The sequence below is a fragment of the Thamnophis elegans genome, chromosome 12 (assembly GCF_009769535.1).
Source record: "Thamnophis elegans isolate rThaEle1 chromosome 12, rThaEle1.pri, whole genome shotgun sequence".
Lineage (NCBI taxonomy): Eukaryota > Metazoa > Chordata > Lepidosauria > Squamata > Colubridae > Thamnophis > Thamnophis elegans.
In genome coordinates this window covers 21,543,418-21,562,059 of record NC_045552.1, presented here as the reverse complement: position 1 = coordinate 21,562,059, position 18,642 = coordinate 21,543,418, and the positions used below count along the sequence as shown (strand labels likewise).

General features: G+C 44.0%; 1 protein-coding gene across 1 annotated transcript in view; it reads left to right on the top strand.

Moving 5' to 3' along the window:
* KIAA0319L (KIAA0319 like) overlaps nt 1-15,797 on the top strand; it is a 61,789-nt gene extending 45,992 nt beyond the window's left edge. Inside the window, exons 13-21 of the mRNA XM_032227657.1 lie at nt 1,322-1,470; nt 1,947-2,101; nt 2,826-2,964; nt 4,380-4,539; nt 7,620-7,762; nt 9,916-10,038; nt 11,608-11,698; nt 12,416-12,507; nt 13,990-15,797. Of these exons, the coding sequence (XP_032083548.1) occupies nt 1,322-1,470; nt 1,947-2,101; nt 2,826-2,964; nt 4,380-4,539; nt 7,620-7,762; nt 9,916-10,038; nt 11,608-11,698; nt 12,416-12,507; nt 13,990-14,177 (1,240 nt within the window). The 3' untranslated portion in view covers nt 14,178-15,797. The remainder of the gene's footprint in view (nt 1-1,321; nt 1,471-1,946; nt 2,102-2,825; nt 2,965-4,379; nt 4,540-7,619; nt 7,763-9,915; nt 10,039-11,607; nt 11,699-12,415; nt 12,508-13,989) is intronic.
* Nucleotides 15,798-18,642: the final 2,845 nt, after the last annotated feature.

Here is an 18,642-nt window from a genome sequence, read left to right as displayed (position 1 = left end):
TATCTAAGCTGCTAACCTTGGATCAGTTTGTATTCCCACCAAGGCACCTTTCTCTGGAGCAGTCAAGATCTCCTTCCATAAGACCTAAAATATGTAGTAGAACAGGGGATGCGGTGGCTCAGTGGCTAAGATGCTGAGCTGTCGATCAGAAAAGTCAGTTGTTTGGCGGTTCAAATCCCTAGCGCCATGTAATGGAGTGAGATCCCATTACCTGTCCCAGCTTCTGCTAACCTAGCAGTTCAAAAGCATGTAAAAATGCAAGTAGAAAAATAGGGACCACCTTTGGTAGGAAGGTAACATTGTTCCATGCACCTTCGGCGTTTAGCCATGCCAGCCACATGACTACGGAGATGTCTTCGGACAGCGCTGGCTCTTCGGCTTTGAAACGGATATGAGCACCGCCCCCTAGAGTTGAGAACGACTATCATATATGTGCGAGGGGAACCTTTACCTTTACCTATGTAGTAGAACAGCAATCCCCAACCTTTCTGGGTCTGCAGACTGGCAGTGGCAGTGGGGGGGGGGGGATGGTTTTGTGTATGGGACCGCCACTTGCACAAACAGAGCTTCACATGCTTGTGCAGGCCAGTTCCCAATGGGTCATGGACCAGTACTGGGCCACTGACCGGGGTTGAGAATCCTCTGGTAGAATTTTTTTCTGACTAAAATTAAGGACAATCATCTTGGGGACAGGATAAATAATCTTTTAAAAAACTTTCATGGGATTATACATAATTTGTGTTGACTTCTGGCTCCCTGAAACCTACATTGAGAAACAAATCCTTGGGTTATAAGATGTTGATGGGGGCAGGCATTTTTCTGGAGTCGTTGGGAAGTTTTCCTGGCAGTCCTGACAAGAACCTGATCTCAGATTGGGACAAAAGCTTGTCTCAGGCCACTTGTTGCTCCTGTGTATTTGAAGAACTATGCTGTCCTTCGACCTAGCCTAGAAGTAGCTTCCTAGAGTTGCAAAATGCCAAAGATTCTAGAAAATCAGGAAATTCTGTAATTCCTCACACATTTTCGCAAATTGATATTCAGTCTTTTTTGGTTGGAGAAATTTATGTCACCAAGAATAAAATTATTTTGATTTTACTCCATTCGCTTATATAGAACAAGGAAAAAGAATTATGACCAAGACTACCATAGAGAGAGAAACACTATTCAATGCATTTTTCTTTCTTCCTGAGCCCACCAAATAATTTTCCTTGCATCACCTGAAGACTAGCTCTTCCTCAGGTATCAAAAGGATTATTAACCGCCTCTCTTCCTTCCCTGTGCAAGCAATTCTGTCAAGTTCAACTTATTTCTTCTGTGCCAGGGGCCCAGATGGTGTGAAACTGGAAAATGCCAACAGCAGCATAGCCACAGTCTCTGGGCTTAAAGTAGGAGTGTACAAATTCACGCTAACAGTCAAAGATGAACGGAACTTACAAGGACAAAGTTCAGTTACTGTCATTGTGAAAGAAGGTGAGTAGCAGGTAGAAAGTCATAATACTTTAATGGCCATCAAATCAGATGGACCACGCTGGCAGAGGAATTCTGGGAGTTGGAAGTCCACGCATGCTGGTTGGGGACTTCTGAGAATTAAGTTTACACATCTTAAAGTTGTTGAGTTTGAGAAACACTGAACTAAACCAACACCCTGGTTGTTACTGTATTCTGTAATTACTTTCTTCTAAGAGAATTAATGGGAATTTTTAAAAAGCATATTTCTGGATTATCTCACCTTCCTTATTAATGAATTGATTAGTTTGAGGGGACTGATTAACCATATTCTGGCTAGCTCTGTAAAGTATATGGTTAATTTAGTTGGGTGTTACGGCTAATGATGGACTCTGTGTTGGAATGAATGTTCCCAATATCCCTCTCCTGGAGTATCTTCACCTACTGGACCTTTTGGACTCATTTGCCTTCTGATCTTTCCGTCTTCCTTTGTTGCCCAGAGATGAATCAGCCTCCTGTGGCAAAAATTATGGGGAACACTGTCACCGTCACTCTCCCTACAAACACGGCAGAGCTTGATGGGTCCCAATCGACGGATGACAAAGGAATTGTCACCTTCCTGTGGACTCGGGATGAGAGCAGCCCTGCAGCTGGGGTGGGTAATGAGAGATCTGCTACCACGTTTTCTGCAGTGTTTATGCCTATATGTGAGACTCATGAACGTTTAGCAATATTTCGCACAGCTGCATGAAGGATAACAGCAGCTCATGAGCTAGGGACAATCCAGTATATTGAATTTTGTTTTCCTTTAGAGCAATTTTCCTCAGTCAGTTGCCCTCTAAATGGGTTGGAAACAACTCCCATAAATATTGTACAGGAGAAGTCTGTAAAATCTGTATAAAACTAATTAACCCCAGGGGCCTTTTGGAGCTCTCTTAACAGAAGATAACCAGAAAGGAAACAGCATATCCTGAAGCTACACAGCATTATCTCTGCATAATGGTTGCTGTATCTATGAAATACCCTTGCTCTGTCCTTAATTTTTAAATCTATTTCAGTGTTAATTGGCTTTTGATATTTGCTCACCTTGCCTGCAATTGCCTGTATTTAATCAGAATGACTTCATGTGCTTCCTTCTCGGGTGTTTTTTTTTTTAAGCATTCAGAATGCTATAAAATTCATTTCTGGTGCTTTACCGGTTATGTTGTTGATCAAAAACACATAAGGATACCTGGGTTGCTTCCAATTTTTCCTCCACATGAAAGAGAGAATCCATTTTGCTCATGTGTTTGTGTGCAATGCTTCTAAGAATTTGAAGGATCCTCAAGATCTTTGCTGGATCTTGAATTTCTGCTTTTGGGCGTTTGTGTGACATACAGGAGGTGCTAAATAATTCGGATCATCATCCTATTCTATTTCTCTCCAACCTGGTGGAGGGAACGTACACCTTCCATCTAAAAGTGATTGATGCCAAAGGGGAGAGTGATGTGGACCGAGCCACTGTGGAAGTAAAAGCTGGTGAGTGCATCCATTTCCTTCATCCTGTCTCCTTTCAGAAAATAATTGGGTCCACATGAAGCTTATATGTGGAAAGGGGAAAGCAATGCAAACACTGTGGTTAGGATCTTATTATTATGTGCTAATAACAAGTAACAATAATATAAATGACTAATGAAGGAGCAAGCTTGATAGTAAGAAGTATACTTCAGCATACTATTCCTCCCACAATGTTAATAATCATTAGAAGAGATAAATTCATCTCTTCCAATTGCAAAAATGGACCTTCATGGACGTGATGAAATCACAACTTCAAGATGCACAATCTCTGGTCTCAGCTGCTATGCTTTATTCATTTTAAAATCTAAGAGCCTAACATTGGGTTTCACTTCTAGTAGTCCTTGTTTACTGACTGCCTCATTTCATGACCATTTATAGTAATGACAGCGATGAAAAAGTAATTTTATGACCAATCCTCACAGTTTATGACCTTTGCATGTCTTTAAAGGACCCACATTGTTGGGGGCAATATGTTGACTCTGTAAACCACTTAGGTATGGTTGTAAAGCACTGTGAAATGGTATATAAGTCTAAGTGCTATTGCTAAGTGCTATTAAAGGAAAAGAAAGCTGAAGGAACATCCTAAGCACAGCTGCAGTTTCACGACAGCTTCACTTAAGAATATAGTTGTTAGTTCCAACTGTGATCACTAAATGAGGATTACCTGTATGTGACATGGTAGGGTTAGTACTCTGTAAGTCTACATTACTCAGATCTTGTTTCTCAGCACACAGTGTACAATTGACATGCACCCCTTTTCTTCCATCATTTTATGCAACCCACAAATCTTTCTCCCAACTGCGATACTCAATTTTACTGCTGAAATGTTGCATGGCTGCTACCTTTTAAGCTGGAGAAACACACAAAATTATATGTATTAATTAAATGGATGTATATGGCTGTCCAACTCGCATGCAGTTACTCCAACAAAGGAACCCTGCAAAAAAGTCTTTGCCATTTTCCAAATCCAGGAAAAAGTGGAAACTAAACACACACACACACACACACACACACACACACACATACACATGACAGAGCCACTCCCCTATCCCTCCTGAAATGTTTAAGTATCTCCACCACCACACCACCCCAAATCAAAGCTTTGCCTCCTGTTCTAAACAACACAAAGGTTCTCCAAGTTGGTTCCATCCGGAATGGAGCAGCCGCCTCTCAGGAGCCACCCTTCATGTCCTTCTCTCGAGATTTTCCAAAGAATAAACTGAGATAACACAAAGATGACCTCAGCATCTTATTTTATTTTTCCTTGTCCTGTTTTAAATGAGATCCACCCTCATCTCTGGGAGCGAGCAAGGTTACGTTCCAAGCTCACCAATTCACACGATGCATTCTAGCACTTAACGCCAGCATTCTTCCAGATCCCAGGAAGAACAACCTCGTGGAACTGATCCTAGATGTGAACGTCAGCCACCTGACGGAGCGGCAGAAGGGCATGTTCATCCGTCAGATCGGGGTTCTGCTCGGGGTCCTGGATTCAGACATCACCGTTCAGAAGATCCAGGCTTACACTGAGAAGAGGTAAGAAGAGAAGAGTCACACTTTCAACCCAGTTTCCTTTCCATAGAATCAAGATCACATGAAGTGTTAATACCACTTTATAATGCCTTGGTAAGGCCACACTTGAAATACTTCACCCAGTTTTGGTCTCCACAATGTAAAAAAGATGTGGAGACTAGAAAGAGTTCAGAGAAGAGCAACAAGGACGATTGGGGGACTGAAAGCTAAGACATATGAAAAACAGTTGCAGGAACTGGGTATGTCTAGTTTAATGAAAAGAAGGACCAGGGGAGACATGATAGCAGTGTTCCAATATCTCAGGGATTGCCACAAAGAAGAGGGAGTCAAGCTATTCTCCAAAGCACCTGAGGGTAGGACAGGAAGCAATGGGTGGAAACTAATCAAGGAGAGAAGCAATCTAGAACTAAGGAGTAATTTCCTGACAGGTAGAACAATTAATCAGTGGAACAACTTGCCTCCTGAAGTTGTGGATGCTCCAACACTGGAAGTTTTTAAGAAGATGTTGGATAACCATTTGTCTGAAGTCGTGTAGGGTTTCCTGCCTAGGCGGGGTTGGACTAGAAGACCTTCAAGGTCTCTTCCAACTCTGTTATTCTATTCTATTCTATTCCATTCTATTCTATGGTGGTTTGTCTTGGGAAGTAAATGAGAGGATGTCTCCATACCTGCTCCTTTGAGATCTCATGAGAAGAGGTTAGAGATGAATGCAGACACCAGTTAGGTTAGGAGGGTCCCTGCAAGGGACTCGTTCCGAGATGACTAATGATTGCCTATCCCGACAGGCACCAGCCTGGTTCCTTTTCATCAAAATAAAGTGATACAAAGCAACATTTTCTTTTGACATGCTCCAGCTGAGCTGTTTTTAAGGCTGTGATGCAGTATTGGGCGTTAAGGGTTTCTTGGAACAGAGGTGGCCCAGGTGTTCTGTATTGTGTGGGCACAATTGTGTATGCACACTTATATCTGTACTTAACGCCTCTACCCCCAGTCATTCGCACTGTGAGAATACAGAGAAAGTTAGAGGGCTACAGGCCTATTGGGCTTATTTGTATTTGTATTTGTATTTTATTGGTCTTGTATGCCGCCCACTCCCGAAGGACTCTGGGCGGCTTCCAATAAACAAGGGAAGGGGATAAATAGACAAACAACAATTTAAAATACACAACATTCATAGTTACCGTGGAGCTGGCTATTTCAACAGCCCCCCAGCCTGCCGGAGCAGCCACATCTTAGTGGCTTTGCGGAAGGCCGGGAGAGTAGTAAGGGTCCGGATCTCCACGGGGAGCTCGTTCCAGAGGGTTGGAGCTGCAACAGAGAAGGCTCTCCCCCGGGAAGTCGCCAGTCGACATTGGCTGGCAGATGGGATCCGGAGGAGGCCTAGTCTGTGCGATCTGATCGGTCTATGGGAGGTAATTGGCAGGAGGCGGTCTCTCAGGTACCCAGGTCCGATGCCATGTAGGGCTTTATAAGTAACGACTAGCACCTTGAAGCGAGTCCGGAGACTAATGGGTAGCCAGTGCAGCTCGCGGAGGATAGGTGTAACGTGGGTGTACCTGGGTGCACCCACGATCGCTCGTGCGGCTGCGTTCTGGACTAGCTGAAGTCTTCGAACACTCTTCAAGGGCAGCCCCATGTAGAGTACGTTACAGTAATCCAGTCTTGAGGTCACAAGGGCATGAGTGACTATCTGAAGGGCCTCCCGATCCAGGTAGGGTTGCAATTGGTGCACCAAGCGAACCTGGGCAAAGGTCCCCCTGGTCACAGCCGACAAATGGTGTTCTAAAGTCAGCTGCGGATCCAGGAGGACTCCCAAATTACGAACCCTCTCTGAGGGGCGTATAATTTCACCCCCCAGCCTGAGAGATGGAATACTTGGCCAATCTTTGGGAGGGAACATCAATAGCCACTCGGTCTTGTCTGGATTGAGTGCCAACTTGTTTACTCCCATCCAGACCCTAACAGCCTCCAGGCACTGGCACATCACTTCCACTGCTTATAGATGCTTATAGATGCTACCAGCCAAAATGTATTTTGGAAGTTTGTAGTTTAGGATATTGCGTAGTTTCCAGCCCGCCTAGTTTGTAAGTGTGTTGCTTAAACACAGCCAATTTTGTTTTATGTAATAAACATGGTAAAAAAAAAACCCTCCATGATATAGTTTTGTTGAATCCACTCCTACAGTGCTTTTCTCAAATTACCTTTGCTTCCTTCAAACAGATTTTTAATAACTTTAAAAATATAGGAACATCAAATATTTAAGCCTATAATCTGTTTGGTTCCTCTTTTAAAACAGAAGAAGCAACAGCAATGTGGGATGGTCTCTCTGCGGCATGGTAAGGGGGCCGCAGTCCAGCATCAGCTGCCTGATTCTGTTGAGCAATATGGTGGCAGAGGAAAGGGTAGTTAGCTAACAAAAAGCCTCACCTTCCTTTCATATATACAGGTAGCTCTCGTTATCTGCAGCCTCGCCTACCCAGGCTTGATAAATAAGGGTCCAGCCCTCAGTAGACATAGCGAGTTTGAGTCTTTTTTTAAAATTGTTCTAAATTTAGAGCCGAGGTGGCGCAGTGGTTAAATGCAGCACTGCAGGCTACTTCGGCTGTTCAAATCTCACCGGCTCAGGGTTGACTCAGCCTTCCATCCTTCCGAGGTGGGTAAAATGTGGACCCGGATTGTTGTTGGGGGCAATATGATGACTCTGTAAACCGCTTAGAGAGGGCTGAAAGCCCTATGAAGCGGTATATAAGTCTAACTGCTATTGCTAAATAGCTTTTTGTTTTATATAAATAGTTTTAATAGCTCAGAATGGCAGGTGGGCTTTTGTACATGCATAATGTATGTTTTGTAAGATTGGAGTTTGATCATCTATACATTTGCTCTTCATTAGGTTTCAGGGGAAAGAGGATTATCTTAAGCACAGGGACCACGTGGTCATAGGGCAAGAAACTTTGGGCAAGTTGCTGTAGATTGTGTATTAAGGAAATACTTCCCTGGATCCTTTCTACCTCTCTTGAATTGCAATTCTGGTCAATCATTTTCTCCTTACCTTTTTCCATTCCCAACGTCCTTCCCTTGGGCAGCACAAAGTTGGTGTTCTACGTGCGGAATCAGCCTCCTCACCAGATCTTCAAAGGACGCGATATTGCATGGACCCTGAAGAGTGAATTGCGGAAGCAGCAATCAGATTTCCTTATCTTCCGTGCACTGGAGATCAATACAGTCAGTAAGTCAGAGGATATTTTAGGAGATTCGCTTTTAGTCTATCACACCCAGAAGTCACTTTGCTTCCTAGCAGGACCTTGGACAGGGCTCTTCTCCATGGCAGCCTCTGCTCTGTGCATGCCATTCCTCTAGAGATCCAGCAGGCTCCAACTCCAGGGAGCCATAAAGGTTCTTCCTCCAAGCACTGGGTAGGGTGAGGTTAGAGTTTGAAGATGTTGCTATTGGCTGCATTGAAGGAGATTAATTATGGCTCCAGGTTTTGAGTTTTGGTTTTTTTGCTTTTTGTTTTTATGATGTTTGGTTTGTGTGACTGTTGTGACCCTCCCAGAGTTGTGTTTCTTGATGGGAGGCGTGCAAACAAGCAGGAAAGCAAGCCTCAGTTCACAAATGTACCCATTGAAGTGAACTGAAGCTACCTGAAGCTGATGCCTTTTGGTAAAATGCATTACAGGCAGTCCTTGACAACCATTTGTTTAGTGACCATTTGAAGTTATAACGACACTGAAAAAAGTAACTTACAGCTGTTTTTCACACTTAGCATCCCCATGGCTACGTGATTAAAAATGGGGCACTTGGCAACTGGCAGGTATCTATGACAGTTGCAGTGTCCTGGGGTCACGTGATCATCATTTGCAACCTTCCCAGTTAGCTTCTGACAAGCAAAGTCGGAAAGGTTATTTCAATAAGCACTCCATCAGAGTTGCTCTGTGAGGGAGATCTTCCATCTCCAAATTTGATATATAAATAAAATAAATAAATCTAAAACTCCAGGCCTTATGCATGCATCTGGCTAGGAAGCTAACTTCATCTAGTTATTTTTATAACTAGATATAGTTCTTATATACTGTACAATTGTATATACTTTATATATAGTTATTTGATGTAACTATACATCAAATACTCATATAAATTAGTAGCAAAAGCTAGGAATATTAAAAAAAATGTCTACTAAAATCAGTTACTTCAAATTTCTTTTGAAAGATACACTTTTAGGGCATTTTCCACAACTCAAAAGCATGACATTCCAGAAATCCAGCTACAGGGATTACCACAAGATGAGCCCAATGTAACTCTAGTTAAACTCCTCAGTTGAACTCTGTGAACAAGGGAGTCAGCAGAACGTCCTAGATCAGTGATGACTAACCTTTTTTGGATCGCGTGCCAAAAGCAGGGGGAGCGCAGGGGGGGCGTGCCCACACCCATAAAGCATACAACTAGCTCTCCCCACCCCACCCCTGCTTTTGGCACACTTTTTTCCCCCTCCTTGGGCTCCAGAGGCTTTCTAGGAGCCTGGGAAGGGCGAAAACAGCCCCCCCCCCCCCGGAGGCCCTCCAGAGCTTCCCTAAAGCCTCCCGACTGCGAAAAACCAGGAACAAACTTCCGGTTTGCTCGTAGGGCCTTCCGGACCTTTCAGGAGGCTTCCCTGAAGGCTCCAGAGGGTGAAAAATGGCTTTAAAAGAACACAACACCTCGTGTGGCCTAACAAATGGCTCTGCGTGCCACCTGTGGCATGTGTGCCATAGGCTTGTCATCATGATCCTAGATCTTAAAGTCTGGACTAAAACTATATTGTTAATGATAATCAATGCTGGCTATTATCTGGAAATAATCTGGAAGCCAGCCTATTTCTTCAGCTTAGATATAATGTGATCTTTTAGTTATGGCTGAGACCAACCTGGTTGCTGAGTTCTGGACCAGTTGAAGTTTCTGAACATCAGATACCCATATGAAATGGAAGCCATCAAATCCCCATAATGCATATATAGGGAAGTGATAAGAATTGTACATCAACCAAAGTTGATCAAAATGATTGCCTCCATCTGCAAAACCAGAAAAAATGAGTATTTGCTTCAAACTGCATATCTGTTTGTTTTCTGTTAGAGTATAACCCTATTCACAATTAGCAGAAGCATCATCTCACTGGAAATTTGATCCTTCCGAATGAGTTCTTTTATATAAGCTGGATTCAGTTTCTTATCCTTCATCTAAATCATTACAGACTGCAAACAGCCAGGCAGCACTTGTGTTTTATTTATACATTCGTGATATATGGACAAACAACCATGAGAAATATACCTAAAGACAGAATTCGTACTCTGTGCCTGTCCCTGGTGGTGTCTGCCTAAATATTGACTAGATTTTCCTCCTCCTCAGCCTGCCAGCTCAACTGTTCAGATCACGGTCTCTGCGACTCTTTCACCAAGCGTTGCATTTGTGATCCTTTTTGGATGGAGAACTTCATCAAAGTGCAGATTGGTGATGGTGAAAGCAATTGTGGTAGGTGGCTATCCCAGTTTCATGACTCTGTTGGACATAGAGTGAGTTTTGCTAGAGGCTGTGTCCGGATGCTGCTTACAGTTTGGCTCAGTGGCTAAGACAATGAGCTTGTCAATCAGAAAAGTCGGCAGTTGGTGGTTCGAATCCCTAGCTCCCTGTAATGGAGGGAGCTCCCGTTACTTGTCCCAGATTCTGCCAACCTAGCAATTCAAAAGCATGTAAAAAATGCAAGTAGAAAAAATGGAAAGCACCTTTGGTGGGAAGGTAACAGCGTTCTGTGCACCTTTGGCGTTTAGTCATGCCAGTCACATGACCATGGAGACGTCTTTGGACAGCGCTGACTCTTTGGCTTTGAAATGGAATGAGCACAGCCCCCTAGAGTCAGGAACGACTAGCACATATGTGCAAGGAAAACCTTTACCTTTACCTTAGATTCCATTTACATGTTAAATCTTACACTCTGTTATAGGGAGAGGAGGGTTAATGGTTGGCCTAGAGCCCTGCTGTTGACCTCTCAGATTGCGTATCTCATGTTTTAAGTGCTGTCTAGGAGAGGAAGGGTCAATGGGGCAGTTCAGTTCCACAAGAATGTTGAATTTGAATTTTATTATTTGTATGCCGCCCTTCTCCGGGAGGGACTCAGGGCGGCGAACAACTCAAAAGGGGAAAAGGGGAACATGTTCAGGGAAGACCACAATAATTGTACCTTGTTTAACCTACAATCTGTCAGTAGCAGCACATACTGGTAAGTCAATAGGGATAACCCTTCCAAAAGGAGGCGGGAGAGTAGCCACAGTAGCTACTACCTTAGAATAGAACAGAACTGGAAGGGACTTTGAAGATCTTCTAGTCCAGTCTCCTGCTAAAATACCCTGGACAATTTCTCTGGGATTGTGAGTCTGCTGCTATTCCCTTAGTTCAGCCAATTCGTTTACAGTATTTATCCAAAAGGGCAGCTGAAGCTTCTCCCAAACATAGAAGGGCATTAAAAAATAGCACAATAGCAGAATACCCCAACTTTTTCTGTCTGATCTTTGGGGGGGGGGGGGGGAAGTGGGGCTTCTTTATTTTTTTAAAAGGAAAAAAAATCACTAGATTGCCAAATTTCATAATATTCCTGTATGTACCATTCTTGCTTGAAATCGCAAGGAGAATGGGTGAAGTCAAGAGAGTTGGGCTGCTTTTTAATTTCCACATCCATACTTCTCTCTATGCCTAAAACAGTTCCTGAATTTAAATCAGAGTTAAAAATTATCTGTGGTTAGCTAAAGAGACCCTACCTAAAGACAGAGGTAAAGTGCAGGCTCTCTTGTGTGATTGCTAAAAGGTGGATACGTAAGGCTGGTTTTGATCCGGAGTCAGAAGTATAGTAGGGAATTGAGAAGAATGGCCAAGCAAGGGCAGGAATTCAGGATCCTAATCCTGGTAATCCAAAAGTTCCATTTTTCCTGCTCACTGAGAACCCTTTAGTGCATTCTCATCTTCTCCTTGTTTTACCCGAAGGACATGTGAAATTTCTTCTGTTAGTCTCAAAAGTCAGACAATCTGAGAACGTTTCTGTCCTTCCAGAATGGAGCGTGCTCTACGTCGTGATTGCATCCTTTGTGATTCTGGTCTCCCTTGGGATCTTTTCCTGGGTGGTGGTCTGTTGCTGCAAGAAGTGAGTACGCTCCCCCTGCCCTTGGCCAGCATTCCCAGATTGTTGGGGGGAAATAGGCTGACTCTGTAAACTGGTTATAGAGGGCTGGAAAGCACTGTGAAGCGATATATATGTTTAAGGACTATTGCCCTTCCTTCCGTCCTTCCTTCCCTTCCTTCCCACCCTCTCTCCCAGTGGTTAGAATTGCCAGCAGTTCAATCCTGACTGGCTCAAAGTTGACTCAGCCTTTCATGGTTGGTAAAATGAAGATCCAGATTGTTGGGGGCAAGAGGCTGATTCTGTAAACCGCTTAGTGATGGCTAAAAAGCATTGTGAAGTGGTATATAAGTCTAAGAGCTATTGCCCTTCCTTCCTTCCTTCCTTCCTTCCTTCCTTCCTTCCTTCCTTCCTTCCTTCCTTCCTTCCTTCCTTCCTTCTTCCTTCGTTCCTTCCTTCCCAGTGGTTAGAATGCAGTATTGCAGGCTAACTCTGCCAGTTGCCAGCAGTTCAATCCTTACTGGCTCAAGGTTGACTCAGCCTCCCATCCTTCCGAGGTGGGTGAAATGAGGACCCAGCTTGTTGGGGGCAAGAGCCTGACTCTGTAAACTGCTTAGAGAGGGCTGGAAAGCACTGTGAAGTGGCATATAAGTCTAAGTGCTGATGCTGCTGTCCCCTAACTGAGCTGTTAATCTGCTTCTGCCTTCCCTGAGTCCCAACCTGTTTGTTTGTCTCCTGAAGGAAAAAAGGGAAACCCAAAAGGAAGAGTAAGTATAAGATCTTGGATGCCACGGATCAAGAGAGTCTGGAGCTGAAGCCAAATTCCAAAGCAGGTGAGACATGAGAACAGAGGTTAGTCATGACTGAAGACTGAGGCAGCTTGTTTTTTTTATTCCCAAGGGATTTTAAACATCTGTGTGAACCACAGTTTAGGTCTTTATAGGTCAGAGGTTTCCAACCTTGACAACTTTAAGACTTGTGAACTTCAACTCCCAGAATTCCTCAGCCAGCAAAGCAAAGCTGGCTGAGGTATTCTGGGAGTTAAAGTCCACAGGTCTTAAATTTGCCAAGGTTGGAACCCCCTGTTATAGGTAATCTTTCACTTATGACTATTTGATGACAGTTTGAAGCTACAACGGCCTCAAAAAATGACATGACCAGTCCTCGAAGTTATGGCTGTCATACCACTCCAAGGTCACATGTTCGCAATTTGGGCACTTAGCAACTGACTCACATTTATGATGGTTTCAGTATCCTGCAGTCATATGATTGTGACCTATGACCTTATCTGCTGGGTCCCAACAAGCAGTCAGTTGGGGAAGCCAGATTCCTTAATGACTGCTGTGTGATTCCTTAACGACTGCAGTAAAAATAGTTGTGAAAGCCCCATGATGTAGTTCCTCATTCCTGCTGGTGTGTGAAATAGAGGACCAAGCATGCGATTCCTTTGCCGCCTTTCCTCTAAATACATCGTAGTTTGTGAAGTGGAGATGGAGATGGAATGCTTTTCTTGTCTTTGCAAAGAAATATTCTGGGAGAGGAATAGAAAAGAAAGAAAGGGCTTGGAGTCTCTCCTATTTGCATGTTTGTTTGTTTTTGTTTATTTATCTCATTTTAAAATCGCCCATCTCCCTCACAGAGCACTTCCGGCTAATGCACAATAAAATATTAAAATATAAAAACAATATATAAGAGTCGAGGTGGTGCAGTGGTTAGAGTGCAGTACTGCAGGCTACTTCAGCTGACTGCTAGCTGCAGTTTGGCAGTTCAAATCTTACCAGGCTCAAGGTTGACTCAGCCTTCCATCCTTCCGAGGTGGGTAAAATGAGGATGCAGATTGTTGGGAGCAAGAGGCTGACTCTGTAAATCACTTAAGATAGTAAAAGCACTGTGAAGTGGTATATAAGTCTAAGTGCTATTGCTATACATAAAAGTAAACATTGAGGTGAGGCAAGGATGATTAAAACACTGTTTAAAATTAACTGAAAGGTGAAGGGGGAGCTTTCAGAGTGCTAACCAGCCCCACGGCTGCATGTTTCTCTGGGCTGCTCACACAAGGCCACAAAGCCAGGTCTTCGCTCCTTTCCAAAAGGCCAGAAGGCTGGGGGCCTGCCTCACTTCCGGGGAAGGGGCGAATGTTCCACAGGACGAGGCAGTGGGAGGGAAGGCTCCCATCCTGGACCCCGCCGGTCAGAATTCTTTGACCAATGGGCTCCGCAGTATCCCTTCCCAGGTCGGATGCGCTGATGTCACAGAATGAAGACAGTTCCATAGGCAACCATCTTTTGTTTCTTTATGTTTCTTTGTTTTTAAAGGCAGCAAGCAGAAATCCCAAGCACAGAACACCAGCCTGATGCATTCGGAGTCTGAACTGGACAGCGACGAAGCCATCTTCACTTGGCCTGACCGGGAGAAGGGAAAGCTCCTCCATGGCCAGAATGGCTTTCTGAGAAATGGGCAGGTGATGCTGAAGCCGAAAAACCAGCGGGAGGAGATTCTATAGCGGCAGGCCTGTGTCACAAAGCGTTGGCAAATGACATGAAAGACCGCTCTCTCCCTCCTCGGTTGCACGAGGAACCTTGGGGAGTACCACTATTTGGAGAGTCCTTCTCTCTTTACCGATGATCTCTAAGAAAATGTGGAGTCAAACTGCCAGTACTTGAATTCGGACTCAAAAGGGAAATTTAATTTTGCAAAAGAAGCTGTGAAACAAAGACTGTGAAAGGCAGGTGCGTTTCTGAAAACAATGCAGAACTTCCCAGCCACTCCTGTGAAAGGCATCTATTGGCATAGGGCTACAGTACAGATCTGAGGCTACTCATGCCAGCGTCTGTTGGCTACAGAGTTGGCAACCTTCTTCACACACTCTTCTGTATTTTTTGTGATTTTGTCTTGAAAGCTGAGATGCCTCGAACTATGTTTGTTTGTTTGTTTTTTCCCTATTTCACTCCTAGGAAAACTTTCCTGATTCACCATCATTTATGAGCTTCGTTTTACAGAAATGGAAGAAGCCAAGTAATTGTCTCCATGGCAAGCGAAGAAACGACATTTTTGACTAGGATGGTAAATTCCCTTTTTAAGTTTTTGCCAGTGGTGAGAATTGAGATGTAGCCTCCAGAACACTGGTTGCTTCTGGCTCTTTTCCTCCTCTGGTTCTGCATCAACCCTGAAAGTTTTTTCTCACTGGTAGTCAGTCACACTGTAGAACAACAGGCTCCTTTGCCTGTGAAAAACACTGATGAGTCCTTTTGCGCAAAAAAAAAAAAAAAAAAAAAAAAACCACCTTTGCACAAGTGGAAAATGAGGAGGAAGAGGGTCAAAAGACAAATGTAGACAAATTGATTCCGATACTGCCCAGTAGATCAAGGCCTCTCCTCTATTTGTTGTTAATCCCATACACATTGTGTGCTTCCCAATGAAAATGTTGGTTATCCCATGTCAGAACCAGCTCCCTTTTCTTCTTCTAAGATAATGGGAAATGCTTCCTAGTTTCATTAGGGGTATGTGATTTACTCTCGCTCATTTTTCTTTTTCCCTCCTATTATTACATGCTTTATTCATTTCCATGCTCCCTGTTTCACACTTGGCAAATATCCTTTTTCCCTCTTAAAAAAAGAACTCTTAATTGACTATCCCTTCCTCTCCCCCTCCCCCAATTCCCTCCTCTTAGTCCTATCACTGATGAATGGCAAGGGGCAAACCATTCTAAGTGCTTACACTGTTATGAGAGGGGTCCTAATTTTAAAATTGTGGAAGTTCAGGTGGTTTTTTTAGGTTTAGGATGGCCAGTCTGTGGCCTAGGAGCCAGTTATCTCCCTGAAGAATCATGTGGTCCTTTGGAGGTTAGTAGGCCACAGGTGAATGGTTTACGATATTCTGTTCTTTTAATAAAGTCTTTGGAAGTAAGGGAGAAAAAGTTGATAATGTTATGTAGGCCCCAAAATATTATAAATGGAAATGTGGCCCTGAGGACACTGAGGTTGGCCAGGCTTGTCTCTGGTGAAGGATCGTTTTTAAAGATCCCCTGTTTCCTGTTTACATTGCTGCACTACTGATTTTTTCGAAGATGAAGAATAAATATGCTGCTCAGCCTGTGGGGGCACTTAACCCCTTTCAACTGGAATCATGGTTGTCCTTGTCTTCTTTTCCTTCTTTCCAGCAGAGGTGGAATTCTTGAATTTGATGGTTCCCTGAAAATGAACAACCTTCTCCTTGGCCAGGGGTCATCAAACTGCGGCTCTTTCATCCTTCTGCTGCGGCTCCCTGTCGCTAGTCGGTGCCACAATTTTGGGAGGAGTTTCCGGTTGGGGCGGGGAAGCATGGTGCACCAGTAGAAGGGGCAGGTTTTCCAGTCAGCTCCAAAATTGATAGGGCTTTTGGTTAGGGAAGGTAGAGGAAAAAGGATGCCGCGCTAGGAGGAGACTTTATGGTGGGGGAACCGGACTTCCGGTTGGCTCCAGAATTGAACGGGGGGCTTCCTCTTGGGACCTTTGTGGCTCTTTGAGTATTTATGGTTGCCGACCCCTGTCCTAGGCAAAGGAAGGTTCTTGGGTGTTCTATTTCCAGCAAACCAAAGGTTGGAATGGGGTCTAAGTTGCCATGGGGATGAGGAAGATTTGCTTCCTCACTGAGCACAGAGAAATTCCTTGATAGTACTGAGGACTTTTAGGGGCCTGGACATAAAGATCTCTGTCCAGAACAAATGCCTTTTCAAAGGTCAAGGTCCTTGATCTCTAGAGCCCACATGGACAGCTGCAGCTTTAAATTATTCTTGAGGAAAAGGAGCTAGAAGCCTGTTTGAGTGGTTTCTTTCCATTTATTGTATTGAAATGTACTTCCTTTTAGGCCAATGTGGATAACAGCCAGCTTGGTATGGTGGTTAAGATGCTGGCTTAGAAACCAGGAGACTCTGAGTTCTGGTCCCACCTTAGGCATGATAGCTGGCTGGGTGACTTTGGACCAATCAGCTCCTCTCAGCCCAATACAGGTCATAATATTATGGAGAAAAAAGGAGGAGGAAGGAGTATTAACCGTGTTTCCCTGAAAATAAGACCGGGTCTTATTTTCTTTTGACACCCCACCCCCAAAATAAGCGCTTGGCCTTATTTTCGGGGAGGTCTTATTATTTTTGAGGTACAGGAGGTGGCAAGCGTAGTCACCTCATGGCTGCTGCTGTGTTGCAATATTTTGGGAGAGGTCTTATTTTTGGGGAGGACTTTTAAGCACATGCACTCAAAAGCCTGATTGGGCTTATTATCCGTGAAGGTCTTATTTTCAGGGAAATAGGGTAGGTATGTTCATTGCCTTGCATTATTCATAAAGTAATAAAGATGAGATAAGCATATAATAAATAATCATATTAGCTCTCAGCGCCCTTTTGCTGAAAACAATGACATTCCCAGCCATCTTATGGCTTCCAAAAGCTGGGTGCCTTTCCTAACTAGAAGCCGATGTGCAGGTTCTATAGCACATTATAGTGATGTTCCAAATGTAGCCGATGAAGAAAGTGGAACAGGCCCCTGCCCTGCCCCGCCCTGTGGGTCAAGACTGGTGGGTAGGAAGATTCTGAAGCACGTTTGGGGGCTCTGAGAAGGACAATTTATATTCATGAGCAGTAGGCTTTGGCTATGAATAAAGATAGCTTTGAAATAAAATTAACATACATTTTACACAGGGAGTTGACATATGCAATCTTAAACAAAACTAAGCAGGTCTAGTTGGTACCCAGGTGGCAAACCACAATTCCAGGACAACTGGCTGCACTGGATGAGTCAGTGGGAGAAGATCTTCCAATTCCATTCCACCCCTTTAGATGCCTTCATAAAGTCACAGGAACTGAGCTTGATTCAGTGGGGTCTTTAGTTTTATTGTATGCGAGGGGGGAGTAGCCCCTATGTGAATGGATGGTGGGGGAAGATGACTCTAGATCGGGGGTGTCAGATTCGCATCATCACGTGACATATTGCGACATTTCCCTCCTTTGCTAAACTAGGCGTGGCCAGCTTGTGAGGCATCCACCTCGCGAGCAGTGAATTTGACACCCCTGCTCTAGATGATCTACTGTGATGGTGAACTTACATGCAGAGCCATGAAGCCTGGTCTCCTGTTCCTCTTCTGGGTTTCTGCTGCACATGTGCATGTGACGATCAGCTGGCCTTGGGGGGGGCAGTGCTGGAAACCGGAAGAGCTGGTCTTCCATTTTCCAGTGCGAGCATGCACGCCAGCCAGCTGATCAGCGTGTTCACATGTGCACCAGAAACCGGAAGAGTTGCTGGCTGCCACGCATGTGCGTGCCAGAAACCAAAAGTTAATTTTCTGGCACATGCATGCCCCCTGGGTAGCTCCTCTTCCTGGTCATGGCCCAAGCGAGTGTGAGCACATGTGCATAGCATGCACACATATGTGAAGTGCTCCCTTTTTGGCACTTGGTGCCACACACATGCATGCACACTCCGTTTTCAGCACTCAGTGCCAAAAAGGTTCACCATCACTGATCTACTAAGTGCAGGAGTGTTGGCACGGGGCTCAAGATGGCAGCCACAACCAACTAGGCGGCCACAGCCAATGTAAGAATGACGAGGCTCCAGTCACATGAATGAGTCCACCATCTTGACTTCTTGGACACCCACATTGATATCCTAAATAAATATAAGTAGGTCTTTCATTATGTCCTGTTGGTGAGTTTTTTCCAGTCTCAACTGAAATTTCCAGCTCTGAGTTTGAGCTGTTATGTGCAAATATTGGTACATTATTTAAAAAAAAGTCATTGGTCTTGGGAAAGGTAAGAGATGATAGAAAGTTCTGTATCCTTTTCAGTATTCCAAGTTCCCTAATAGATATATGGTATTTCTCATCCATAAGTATATAGCTATTATAACTTATCAGTTCTTATAACAAAAAAAGGTCAAAAACAACAATTCCAGAAAATAAGCAGATGCTGGCCCTAAACATATTCCTAGGTATCGTAT